Below are 14,170 nucleotides of genomic sequence, written 5' to 3' on the forward strand. Positions count from 1 at the left end.
ACAAGTACCTGGCAGAATCCCAATTAGTAGCACTTAAATGGCTGCTGTTGAAAATCAGCATAAAATGAAATAGATATCTCTAACTTTATGTGGTTAGTATGCTGCTGAAATGGGACCTCAGTCCAGACATGACTGACCAAAGATTGTGCGTTATCCAGCCCCAAATTCCAAAGAAACAAGGACTTATACAGTTATCCCTGGATTCTATATAGGTCACCCAAATTTGAGCACCTAAGGCAGATGCGTGCGCAATGAGGCGCCAACAATCAATAACTAGCATTAATTGGCAATAATTTGGAGTTATGTGTGCATCTGCCCAAGGTGCAACTCATAACATCTGCACGCAACTCCAAGGGGGCACGGCTATGGAAGGAGCACGGGAGTTCTCAGAAGTTAGGCACAATGTTATAAAATGCTACAAATTGCACATCCAGCTGTCATAAATTGGGTGCCAATATTTGCACGATAGTCAATCCCAATGTGGTTAAGTAAGGTGTTCAGTAAAGGATTCCACACTCCCAATACAATTAATAAACTCAAAAAATTAGTAAACTCCCCCAAAAATTAAAGATTAAAGAAGGGAAACACAAGGAGAGTTCAGTATAGGCTGATCCTTCAGCCGAGCAAATGTGTCAGTGAGTCTAACCGTTACTACGGCTCACTATCATGCTCCACACATCAAGTCTCCATATTTCTGAAACCCTTCCAATTTTATTATTATTTGAAAACGTACAAAAGTTTAAAAACAAGTGTGGAAACCTTTAATGAAAAACTCTACAACCTTTAATCCCATAAATTGGGTGCCAGGATTTACACCAGGTTTTGGCAGGCATAAATGCCAGCGCCCAAATTTAAGTGCAAAATCAGTGCTACGCTAGTATTCTACACAGGGTGCTCTGCGTGGAGCGTCCTTTATAGAATACCAGCTTAGTGCTGATATGCCCAGCATCTAACCTTGGGTGCCCCACAACGTCAAAACTGCATAAATACTTTAGAATATTCAACTCCCTTTGGCAGCCATATTAGTTCCTAAAACTAATATGGCCGCCATACGTTTTCTTATTTCATGGTTAGAAAATAACGACTCATCAGACTGAAAAGACAAAAGATCAGTAGAAGCTAACTGATGTATAAATGACAGTGCTGTGTACGGTCATGCAGAGGGCTTCCAGTTCATTTTTCTGAATAGTATTCTGTGGTGACTGGGGATGCTGCAGCAGCAGTCTTCAAAGGCCTTTGGGAAAGGGACTCAGGGTCATTGTTTAAGGGCGACACCTATTGGCCAGATTGAGAGGCCATGATGGAGGACTGTATTTCTTTCTGGAACCCAGCAACAGTTGCAAATCAACTGTCACTGTGGAAGAATCACAGCACCGGCTCCAACTGAGCTGGATGAAAAAAAAAAAAAAAGAGGAACTATCTAGAGAAAATGCACCAACCCTTTATAAGGGCAGTTCTATAACTAGGTGCCTGCAGTTATGCATATAAGTGCCCTAAGTATTATTCTACAAGGGCATGTGCAAGTGTTATAACATGCAAAAATGCATGGCGGCTTACACATGGATGAACCTCTATAGCTGGTATAACTGTGCTTGCCTAAATATAAGGTACATCAATGTTGGGTTATGCTGCCATTATAGAACAGGCACCTCCCTTGCAGCATCGGGGCACCCAGTTATTATAGTGTCGCTTATAAAAGTCTGAATAATTGAGAATTAAAGGGGAGACTAGAAAAAACACACATTTCCCCCTTGCAACTGCTTTCCATACACACTTAGGGACTATTGCAGAAAGCAATCACAGGCTTAGCTGCAGAATTCCCGCAGAATTAGGTTGTATGCACTGAGCGATGCACAGAGGAATTGTGTGCGGGTGTTAGCTTAGGCGAGAAAACAATAGTAGTATTAAAATGTATGCTAGTGAACTAATTAAGCTATTCTGTGCAACGCAGACAGTACACCGTCCACTTCTGACGCGTGCACACGTGAGAATTTTTTCATGAGGGTCCGGGGTGGCATAGATGGTTTTGCAGAGAGCAGGGCCGCCGAGAGACTAAGCCGGGCCCGGGGCAAGGCTGCCACTCCCCCCCCCCCCCCCCCCCGGCTGCTGCTCCCCCGTTCTCAGGCCGCTGGCGATACAGTCCCAAATCTCCACCCGCTGACCCCCAGCCCTGTTGACAGCCCCCCTCTGTCCGCCACCGGGCCCCTTGCATTCAAATCGGCAGTGCCTCACCTCCGTATGAAAGCGGCAGATCACCTCCCTTCGGGCCTTCCCTCACTGTGTCCTGCCCTCGTCTGATGAAACTTCCGGTTTCCGCAAGGGCGGGACACAGGGAGGGCCCGAAGGGAGGTGATCTGCTGCCGATTTGAATGCAGGGGGCCCAGTGGCAGACGGAGGGGGGCTGTCGACGGAGCCGAGGGCAGGCAGGTGAGACCAGGAACTGCAGCGCCAGTGGCCTGACCCCGGTGCCGGGCCCCCCTTGGAGGCCCGGGCCCAGGGAATTTTGTCCCCCCTGCCCCCGCCTCTCGGCGGCCCTGGCAGAGAGGATTTCTTGTTAAATCTTTCACACGTAAGTGCTGGTTTTGTCTTTTATGCAAGCAGAAGGAAGGTCGTGCAAATTTTAAAGGCAGATGGTAAGTAACAAAAGTGTGCATGTCTGAACTAAACAAAGTAAAAGCACACATCGGCACCTGTTCTTCTGCACCTAAATACAAGACTCTCAAAAATTTTAGGTGCTTTGGGAAGCAACACAGTTAGAGGATTTTCTTAAATGTCATGAGAAATAATCAGATTTTCTTAAATGGGGTTATAAGGATAAATGCTCAGTTAGTTTAGGTATCCTGGTACTGATAAGCTATTATTATTTGTAGGTTCTTCTCTCTTGACATGGGCTTGAGGATAATACTTTTTTTGTTTTTCTCTATTAGAAAAGCACTTTTGATCTTTAGTGTGTTTGATGTGTGACATGTCCTTTCTTGTTTCATGGGTTGAAATGTAATGTAAAATTCTTAAAATAGAAAATAAATTTAGGTGCACACAATTTCTATATCTAAATGTCAGTCTTCCACAAAAACAGGTACCAATGTGTGCCAACACTTTCAGTTTTGGTTTGGACGTGCGCATAAGAAGCTGCCCTTACCGTGAAACCTTACGCGCACACGTCCGGCATACTCCACCACCATTTGCTGTTGGTTTTCCATATATAAAATTTGCATACAATTAGCTTCTTGCATGCCATGATATTACACGCTCGCTGTAGAAGCCACGCACTCAGACATCCGCAAACTCCACTCTACCACAAGTCTTTCTGCATTGGCCTCCTAGTCAGATAAAGTCTACAAAGATGTCTGCAGAGCTCAAACAAAAACAGGAAGCTGGGGGAAACACAAACACACTGAAAAGCATCTGACACTTCTCCTTTCACAGGATAGCTGTGGGAGAGGATATGCAGAGCCCTTTTATCAGGGAGACAGTAAACAGACCTGGGATCACTGTCAAGGCAATTTCCTAACTCCAGATAACCTGAGAAAAAGCGCGAGCTAAAGTCATGAGAGAAAAGAACGCTTTTGTTACCTCATCTGTCAATCATCACACACTAACTCACCTATTGAAAAGGTAGATATCGTGTATGTTTCCAAACAGGGCTGATCGCTCTTCTGCCCCTAGAGAAAGCCTGGACTGGTCTGTGATACAATCAAGGTAATCCTGTGAATTAGAAAGGAAGAGAAGTCTTAGAACACATCTTTGCTATTCTACACCAGTAAATGGGACCACCTTTAACTGGGCAAAATGAGTCCCTCATATCAGTTTCAAGTCATTATTGCATGATCCTTTCAGAAGCTCCACATTCTAAACAGTAATTCCATTATAAAAAGATAACATTACTTACCTGTTCACTAAAACCAACTCAACCTCTATGAGAGACAGTACCATGCAAGTTATCCTATCTGCAGACATGTAAATCTGTTCAGGCTTCAGCCACACTGACAACATAATTACGTTTCAAATATTGATCTATTTAGACCAACAGTCATTAGCCTTCTGTTGTAAATGGTAAGGTTTGTCTGTGGCGGGAAAAGGCCAAACTGCACCTGTGAATGTAGGATTGCCATTTTTTCTGAATTTTGAAAGGACTGGGATGACCAGAACATTAGAATTTAAAGGCTTGAGCATGGCTTTTTATATGCAATTAATCAGTGTGTGTTGTGCACTTCAGCGTTTCTGGCCTTGGGGCAGACATTCCTTTTTCTGTCTCCTTTTAAAATTTCCTGTCATGTACAGCTAGAGTTTTTTTTAACTGGTGTTTTCATCAGACATTCTTTCCAGGTTGTCAGACACTAACTTGACCCCACAGACATATGTACTATTTTCAAGCCATTAATATGATTTCCTTGCATATTTAATTGTGATTAACCACGCAATTAAAGGTATGTTATTTATTTTCCCACTATAGTTCCTTGTGACTCCAGGCAAGTCACTTAACCCTCCATTGCTCAGTCACAAGAAGCTACTGTAAGAAATAAATATCACACAATTAATCACAATTACAAATTTTAATCAAAATGCAGCCCTAAAAAATGAAACCATAAAAAGTAATAAAAAGATAAGAAATACAAATTACAAATGGAAATATTACAAATGAAAAAAATCTAAAAGAACATGCAGAATAACTATAAACACCTTTACAGTTTTCACAGTCTACTTCAGAAAAGCAGGTCTAGTTCATACCATAGGATTTGGCAAAGTGATTTGATAGAGAACTGATGTCTTGCCTATTGCTTTGATAACTTGCAGTCACAGGCACATTCAACATAGTCAGAAAAACATATGTAGCCTGCCTATCTGGATATCTAGCTATTTATTGTTCCAGATAGTGTGGCAGAGGAGAAAAAGCATTATTAATACAAGTATCAGTATCAAGTGACTATTCTTTATTAGGTATGGAGAGACAGTAGATCAGGAAGTACTGGGAAATGCAATCAAAGGCCAAGAAAATATGGCAGAAAGATAAGGGAATATTCCCAACTGTATCGCATGCCAACAGCTTGATGAAAACAAAAACTTCCAAGCTCACCTCACTCTGTACAGGCTTTGGAAGAGACCTGTTTAGCACAATGCAGGTCTTAAGAAGCGCATTAACAGGACAGGGTGAGAAGCAAGGACTAGTGCTGAGGAGAAGGTGAGGGAGGGAGAGAGGACTATGGATGGGAAGAGAGGAAAGGAGAGAGGGAAGATTGGGCTTCTGAAATCTGAAAAGGGAGAATCTAGGATGAAGGAAGAGAAGGGTGAGGAAAGGAGGCAAGGAAAAGAGTTTCTGGGATTAAGGAGAAATCCAGAGTAGGGAGATGAAGGTATTACTAACCCTATTTTACTCCTGCTTTCTCTCTCTCACATACACACCATTCCCCGGGCGGGCCCCAAATAAATAATCTAGTTTTTCTGCCCCAGTAATCTCCCTGCACCCCGATTATGTAAGCTAGTTCCTCTTGTCAGTCAGCTTCATAAACCTGCTTGTAAGACTCCCCTAAGCCATTGTGCCCTCCTGCTTGCTTCTGCCTTTGCACCCTGTCGGCAAGCCACTTCATGCAAAATTGCTTATTTTGCAGTTCTTCCTGTGATAAGCCCTGTCTTCTTGTTTATGGAACAACTCCTTCTGAAACTGCTGAAAATTGACTGAGGTCCTTTGAGATTGAAAGGGTGCATCACTCCCTGGCTCAGAAAGTCATGAATTTGAAGCACCTATGTGATGGTCTTAAAATTTTGAGCGATCCACAGGCAGGGCCGCCAAGAGGAGGAGGAGGGTAAGTTTCCCAGGCCTGGCCTCCAAGGGAGGGGGGCTGGCGCGAAGAAGCAGAAGCTTCTTCCTGCCTGTGGGTCTGTTTCTCTCATGCACCTGTGTGCCAGGACCCTGATGAGTGCGTTAATGCGATAACCTGGGTCCCGGCACACACAACAGCAGGAGACAACAGACCGAGGGAGGAACAGAGTGATACAGGTAAGGGGGCGGTGGTGGCCCAAGTGTGTGTGTGTGTGGGGGGGGGGGGGGGGGGGGCGGGCATGAGGTGCGGTGGTGGCCCAGGTGAGGGGAGGCAGGCCTGTCCCGGGCCAGGCTGTGTGTGTCGGCGGCTCTGTCTGCAGGTGATAGAGATACTGGATGAGTGAAAATTAAAGCTCTATATTGATCTTCCCTGATCTACATAAAGAAACTGTCAACCAACAAACGCTTTTTGTCTATGAGACCACAGCTAAAGGTCTTGAATGCCAGTTTTGGTCTCCAATTCACTGCATGTGTGAGAGTTAGAATAAGTAGTACCACTCACATCTTTGAAGATCTGTCAACACTGCAGAGCTACTTGGACAACATCTCTGGTGGAGATATGGAGATGAAGTGGGTGGCTTCGTAAGTGTTAAATGAGGAGACTTAGCTTGGTGCACTTATAGACAAACAGTAGACTGGACATTTTGTGTTACAAACAGGCATATTTTCAAAGCACTTAGCCTCCAAACCTATGGAGCTAGAAACCTATGGAACTTTGGAAGGCTAAGTGCTTTGAAAATGAGAAGTAATTTCATGAGTAATGTTAGGGATGTGTACGTAAGAAGGGAAGTAGTGAACTTACATTCAGCCAGCCATATACTGCAGCTATGCATCTTCCTCTCCCAAGATCATCTGGTATGCCAGAGTACCTCTTGGTGCTTAAGAACCTAGACTGAGCACTTGGGATACAGCCAAAAGCTGTGATAGGTTAAAGAATTACAGCAGAAGGTGCATGCCAGACAGTAATGCTTGATGGGTGCGCACAAGCCTTTAAGACAGAGCTCTCGGGGTACGACACATTCAGCTTCCCTAACAATGGTATTCTGGTCAGAGATATATTGAGTTCTAGTGGACCTTGCTGGCCTGGACTTCTGGGTTTTCTTTTGAGCATCTTTTAGTGTTCTTTTGCAGAGAGACCTTTCTAGTGCTGCTTTGTAGGTCCCAAACAAACGAACACATAAGAAATAAGGAAAAAGGTATAGAAAGATGCTCTCTATTTGAAAAAACAAACACCAAAAACATTTTTCTTCAAGAGATCTACCTATCCCACAAGAAGAGCTAAAGCTAACCAATGAAGAGCATGAGGTCAGAGTGTTCTCTGCAATGGTAGGGAAAATGGTGTAACTATTTTGACTCACGGACTCCTAGTAACAATTTTGTCCCAGCTCACTGATAAAGAAGGGCGGCAGGTGAAACTGCAAATCAAACTTGGCAATAGCGAGTATTATATTACACAATATGTATAACTCAAAAGCCGATACCACAGAAGTTTTTTGAGGTGGTCTCAGAAATAGGGAAATCAGGAGTTATCCCAGTTAATCCAGGTGGAGGATTTAATCTGTTTTGGACAGACAAGTGTATAGCTCGGTCTTCTTGGGCATGAAGTGTCCTACTTTCTAGCTGTAGGTTGCTTGGCTTGAAGGATCTCTGGCAGCTGCAAGACCAAAAAGGTAGAGAATTGACTTTCTACTCACTTCCCCAATGCACCCCACCCCACATCACATATGAGAATTACTTCCTTCTTAGATGCTAAATCTCTGGTGTCTCTAATTATGCAAACCATCTACCAAGAAGCGGTAACTCAATATTGTTACAGCACATCATTTAAAATATAGGTATAATTCCTTTTTAAGCGAACAAATGAGACTATCTTATGTGAAGAAGCTAATAAATCTGGTCACCTCTTGGCACCATGTATTTGTGCTCAGAGAAAAAGTCTTGAGTGTAGGTAATAGTGGATAAGATGGGAAAACATATGCCAAGGATGCTAAAAAAAATTTCTTTCGTAGTTTAGCAATGTCATCTGTATTATTTCCAAGGAACCGGTGTTTTAAACCTAACAAAGCAACTCCTGTGTATTAATGAGAAATAAAGATTACTCACATTAAAAAAAGATGCTAAAATAGCTCAGTATTTCCAGGAATATTATGCTGCAGGTACAGACCTGTATGGTCCATCCACTGTGCCCAACAAGGCTGCCAGAGCTGCAAGCAGCCACTCTGTGCAGGTTATACTCCTTCATGATTTAACACTAGCATCACAACCAGGGCAATTTGTTATCATGCCTATCACATATAAACAGTTCTATGTGATGCTGCAATATCAAACTACCATGCCAATAGTCTGAAGAGTGGTTTTATTATTATAGCCTCAGCACAGTCACATTCATCATCATCATGATTAAACCAACAAGCCAATCAAATTGCTGATTGATAACATTTTACTCTCTAATTTTAAACTTAATACGTCTTCCCCTCCCCCAAAGAGGTACATAACACCCACACTCATAGCATATGATAGAAATGCGATATAAAATAAGCATTCTTGATCCTAGCCTGTCATTTTTGGAACAAACCATAGAAGTCTGTCCAGCACTGGCCTTAATTCTGAAATATTGAAGTTGTCATTGAAGCCCACTTCCTGCTCATCCTGTCTTTGCTAGTTTTGGAACCCAAACTGGCTCTGCAAAACCTGCAAGTATTTCTCAGTAAGACTGGGCACCCTATATGCTCCACAGAAAAAGAGGGAGATGATAGAAACGGAAATCACAGAAAGATCTCTGAAGGTATAAAAGCCTTACCAGGTCAAGAACCTCCAGGGCAAGATGGGTTTACAAGGAAATTTTACAAGACTTTGTTAGATATTCTTCCTCCACTGCAGGTGGTGTTTCAAGATCTCCTGGTTGCAGGATATACCAAGGGCTTATTTAAAGAAGAGAAAACTGGTTGCAGGATATACCAAGGGCTTATTTAAAGAAGAGAAAACTGGATAGAAATCCTACTGCACTCAGATACTATAGGCCAATCTCACTTAAAGAAAACAGCAGGGTAATCGATCTGCAAACTCCAAGATGGAAACCAAACGAAGCAGATATGTATGTGGGAAAACAATATTTAATGGATACAAGTCAATAAAAATGAGCTCATTTTTATTGACTTGTATCCATTAAATATTGTTTTCCACATACATATCTGCTTCGTTTGGTTTTAATCTCACTTGAATACAGACTGTAAAATGTACACAAAAATACTGGCTATGAAAATGCAAATAAGTGTTAGATACAAGGACCAAAAAGGATTTATGGCAGGTTGTGGGACGACAGTGCTAGAGTATTTTGTAATATACTGTCACAGGCAGGGAAGCCAGATTAACATCTGACAGCACTATCATTAGATGAAGATAAAGCTTTTGACCATGTGGAATGGGCATGTCTATTCCAGAAAATGGAAAGGTTTGACTTTGGTCTAAAACTTTATCCAAATGATTAAAGTATTGTACTGAAATCCCCATGGTGAGGATTCAAGGGGTGCCTGTTGTTCTCCCTCATTTTCAATGTGGCCTTGGAACCCCCTCACCCTTATTATAACTTCTCTTTTATTAATTTTTAACAATCATATACATTTATGAGTGATAATACACTAAAACAGAATATTTCAACAAAGAGAGAATACATTCAAAAACAGAATAATGTGTTACCTATCATCCACAAAAGTAGGAAACTGATCCAAGGAAAAGGAAAAATCTTTATACTTAAATTAAGCAAATTTCACAAATAATAAATCAAACGAGCTGCTTAATTCCTGATTGGTTAACTCCAATCTGCCATACAGTGTTACATATGTGACTAAACTTCTACATTGACTTCTTCTCTGCTCTTTAAGAAATCCTCCAACTGTTTTGGGTCAAATAATTGATATTGTTTGGATTGAAATTTTATTCTACATATACAGGGGAATCTCAGAAGGAAATCTGCGCCAATTGCTATCACCCTTGGTCGTAATAATAAAAACATCCTACGTCTCTTCCGAGTTTCCCTGGACAAGTCAGGAAAAACTCTAACTTTTGAACCCATAAACAGAGAATCCAAATGTCTCAGGGAAAGTTTGAGCACTGCGTCTCTATCAATTTCCAAAGCAAATGTGACCAGTAAAGTGGTCCTCTGAGTTATAACCTCAAGAGAAGATTCTAGGAATGTGGTGAGATTCATTGCACCTTGTACAGGTAATTCGTCTGACGTTTTCACATCCGTTTGAATATAATAAGCTCGTGTTATAGGTGGCAATGAACTCTCTAACATTCCCAGAATTTCCATTAAGTATTTTCTAGCCATTTGAATTGGCACTACCAAGGGAGATCTAGGAAAATTTATAAACCGCAAAGTAAGTCTCTTAGATTGATTTTCTAAGTACTCCAGGCATCTTAAGGAAGAGTTCTTGTCTTTAATTAAGGCTTGTTCCACCAAGTCCAATTTCTCCATTTTCTCAGACAATTTCTTAACCTCAGAAGTTTGGAGTTCAGAAATTTGTATTTGGTTTAACACAGTCTCTGAAAGAACTTTAATTGTTTCCATGTTTTTCAAAATTAAAGATTGTAGAGCAGATTGGGTCGCAGAAGTTAGGTCCCACAGTGACTCTAAGGTCACTATGGCAGGTTTCGCTACTGTTCCCACTGAAAAATCCGGAAGAGGAGCCTTTGAGACCTGCTCCAGGGTACTCACATTTTTGGACAAAACGTAAGCTGCTGACATTCCCGATCCTCGCTGCTCATCGGATCCAGTTGTCCTCTCAGGCCGGCTCCCTCCCCGTTCTCCATGTATTCCACCTGGGATCATGGCGTCAGGGCTAGCACTCAGAGCTTTTGTTCCGGGTTGTGGGGGTGCCGCACGTTCGGCGGGGCTCAGGGAAACCCCGTCTGCACTGCCGTCTGGCGTCAACGCGCCAGCTCCGGCAGAGGGAGTAGACGCCGAAACAGGACCGAAGGAAACTCCAAAATGCTGCAGCGTCAGCTGGTGAAGCTGGGGCGTTCCGCCCAGGACCTGGGGAGCTTCCCGAACTCTACCTCTCCTCTTCCCCATCGAGGACGGGTAAGACGCTTTCACCAAAGTAGGCTGAAGCACTTTCAGAGCGCGTCCGGCTAAGCAGCTCTAACCGTCGCCATCTTGGATCCACACACATTCCCTCACCCTTATTATTAGGCAGGAAGTGAGTATCCCACATGGATAAAGAATATTAGGAAATTGGAAGAGAAATAGTTCCTGGTTCAGTGGTTTTTGCAAAACTGTTTGAAACGAACTCTGTGAAATCAGAGTATCTGGTTCAATCAAAGAGGTGGGGGAACTGAGGTTTCATTTATCAATCTAGAGTGTGGTACTAAAGTTTAGTCAAGTGGTTCAGAGTCTGGGAATTCATTTTGACACCAAGTTGAAGTTTGATAAACAAATTTCAATGAACATTCATTCCTGCTTTGCTAGTCTCCATTTGGCGAGATGGGCTAATGTCCCAGCAACAGGTTTTTTGTTCAATTGATCCATGCTTTAATCACAGCAATTGGACTACTGTAAATGTTTGTATGTCGAGTTGCCTAAGAAACAGACACACTGTGTACAGCTAATACAGAATACAACAGTCAAGTTGTTAGAATGACCATATTATTCTAAATCTCCATCCCTTCTCTCACTGATAGTGGAAAACCAAATTGAATTCAAGACTATGGGGGCCTTTTACTAAGGCGCGCTCATGTTTTTGGTGTGCGCTAAAATTGGGCGCACGCTAAACATTAGAGACGCCCATAGGAATGCACTGGTGTCTCTAATGTTTAGCATGCCCATATTTTTAGCCAGGGGTGTAGCTACTATGGGGCCACGGCGGCCTAGATTGGGTACTGGACCCCCTGCCGCGACCCTCTTGACCCCCCTTCCCGCCGCCAACCCTCCCCCACTGCCATTGCGTACCTTTGCTGGTGGGGGATCCCAACCCCCACCAGCCAAAGTTCTCTCCTCGGCCAAGCGGCGTTGCTTGCAGAATGATTTGATCAAGTTTCTGTGCGTGCATCTGACGTCCTGCACGTACACACAGAAACTTGATCAGATCATTCAGCAAGCAACGCCGCGCGGCCGAGGAGAGAACTTCGGTTGGCAGGGGTTGGGGTCCCCCGCCAGCAAAGGTACGCTGCGGGGGAGGGTTGGTGGCAGGAAAGGGGGTTGAGAGGGTTGCGGCGGGGGGGGGGGGGGTCAGCAACGCCATGCGTCCAAGAAGAGGACTTTGGCTGGTGGGTGTTGGGGTCCCCGCCAGCAAAGGTACGCGGCGGGAGAGGGTTGGCAGCATGAAGGGGGGGTCGAGAGGGTGGCGGTGGTGGGCGGGGGGGGGGGTCAGCGGCGCTGGGGGGGCCTAAAATATGCCCCTTCACCTCGGGCTCTGGACCCCCTATCGTCGAAGTCTGGCTATGCCCCTGTTTTTAGCATGCGCTAAAAACGTGAGCGTGCCTTAGTAAAAGACCCTCAGTGTGTTTATTTTGTATGGCTCGACGTGCTAGTACCCCCCCCCCCCCCAAATATCTATCAGATAGTATTCCCTATTTACCATGGGATCAAGGATCAGCACAAGGAAGAATCACAAAAGGAACCTTAAACCTCATACCCAAGAATCCACAGACTAGGTGTTCACCACTCAGCACCTCTTCACCCTACTAGTTCTGCTCTAGGGTTAAACTATGCACTGGTTACTGTACCAGTTAGGAAGCAGGTGAGCTCACACAAAAATAGTATAGATATGTCTGTTTTCTGGAATAGTCCTCTTTTTTGGAACTTGGAAAAATGGCAGCCTTAAGCGTGCCAGTACCTCTCACCAACTCATGAGAAGAGGAAGCAAATATATAGCCTTTAACAGTCCATTTTATTGGTCACTAAAGAGAGGGCCATGTTAATACAAGAACTACTCTTTCTCCGCTGGCCTTAAAAGATGATCCTCTCCTTCCCTGTCACAGTTCTTGTTTAAAAAGCAAGCAAGCAAAGGAGAAGGAACAGATGTAAACTACCTCTGTATCCTTGTTCTTTGATCCCTATCCCTATCTCCCTGATCTCAGCTATGAAAACTTCAATTATCTGCAAGGGGAGAGATAAAAGCTCAAAAGGTAATGTGAAGACTGGCAGATGGAAGGGAATGAAAGGGAAAGTCTATTAATGGAAGGTGGAAAATGGAAGACAGATACAGATCTGAACACTTAGATTGGGAGTGTGTTATGGAGGACGGGGTGAAAGACTGGAGGGGTCTCAAGAAACTGAACTAAATGGAATACTCCCCCTTTATTTCTAGGGGTACACAATTAGAAGATTTTATTTTGTATTGTTTTGCTTCATAATAGTATGCACTGCATACTATGAGCTAAAAAGAATGTGAGATATTTCATAGCGAAATGAAAGCAAAACGCACACCCCCATTTCCAATTCTACCCTCAGAAAGAATCAGGTCAAGACGTAGAAAGGATATCAATCTGAAGGCAATATTGCAGCGAGTACAGATCTGAGCTAATTTCTTCGTCCTTTATCCTGCTCAAAGCAATGAAAAATTACGCACAGAAAGAAATCCCTGTGGGACACAGACAAATATTACTTCAGCTGGTCTGCAGGCTTTTTTTGAAGCAGAAGAATAAATGCCACTAGTCTTTTGAAATTTGGACAATTCAGGAAGTTTACTAAATTGAATCCACTCTGCCTTTACTGTGTGCTTGCCTAGGTGCTGAAAACAACAGTTCAGGGCAATTCGAAAGGTAGTTGTCAGCCACATTCAGTAGCATTATTAATCCTTCATCCACACATTGGCCAACTTAACAGCAAGTTCAATTTCCTCACGTTTTCCGTGATACTTCAGCATAGATAAATCTGTGAGTTACTTTGGATGGAAAAAAAAAACGAGTAATCCTATAGCATCTATAATGAATGTCAAATTTATGAGCACCAATGAATGCCTAACAAAATATTTTTGTACATACAGAAATAAGTATGAAAACATTTGAACAGCTAAAACGGACATCCCAATGCAACAGAGATAGTTAGTAAGCAACATCCCTGCAAATCAATATAAAAAAAACAACAAAAACAAAGGAACTGTTCTGCCCCCAGCAGCCTTACAACTAGTTTTATAGTGTAGCTCTAAAATGAGCTTAATGCCTTTACTGTTATTCTCACTTCCTCCAAAGACATATGAGCAGTGTTGCCAGGTGGGCAGTTTTTTGGGCTCCTTTTTGGCTTCGGGGCGGTTTTTTCGCCGGCTTTTGCGGTTTTTTCGCCGGCTTTTTTCGGCCGCGGTGGGCGGGGTTAATGACGTTTCTGGGCGGGGTTAGTGACGGGGGAGGCGG

At 43.2% G+C, this 14,170-nt stretch overlaps 1 protein-coding gene across 2 annotated transcripts in view; it reads right to left on the minus strand.

Annotated features, from left to right (window-relative positions):
- PLEKHG1 (pleckstrin homology and RhoGEF domain containing G1) overlaps positions 1 to 14,170 on the minus strand; it is a 157,449-nt gene that overhangs the window by 84,027 nt on the left and 59,252 nt on the right. For both annotated transcript variants that reach the window (XM_030198481.1, XM_030198480.1), the window contains exon 3: positions 3,605 to 3,705. In XM_030198481.1, coding sequence (XP_030054341.1) covers positions 3,605 to 3,705 — 101 coding nt within the window. The remainder of the gene's footprint in view (positions 1 to 3,604; positions 3,706 to 14,170) is intronic.

Source organism: Microcaecilia unicolor, chromosome 3 (genome assembly GCF_901765095.1).
Source record: "Microcaecilia unicolor chromosome 3, aMicUni1.1, whole genome shotgun sequence".
NCBI lineage: Eukaryota > Metazoa > Chordata > Amphibia > Gymnophiona > Siphonopidae > Microcaecilia > Microcaecilia unicolor.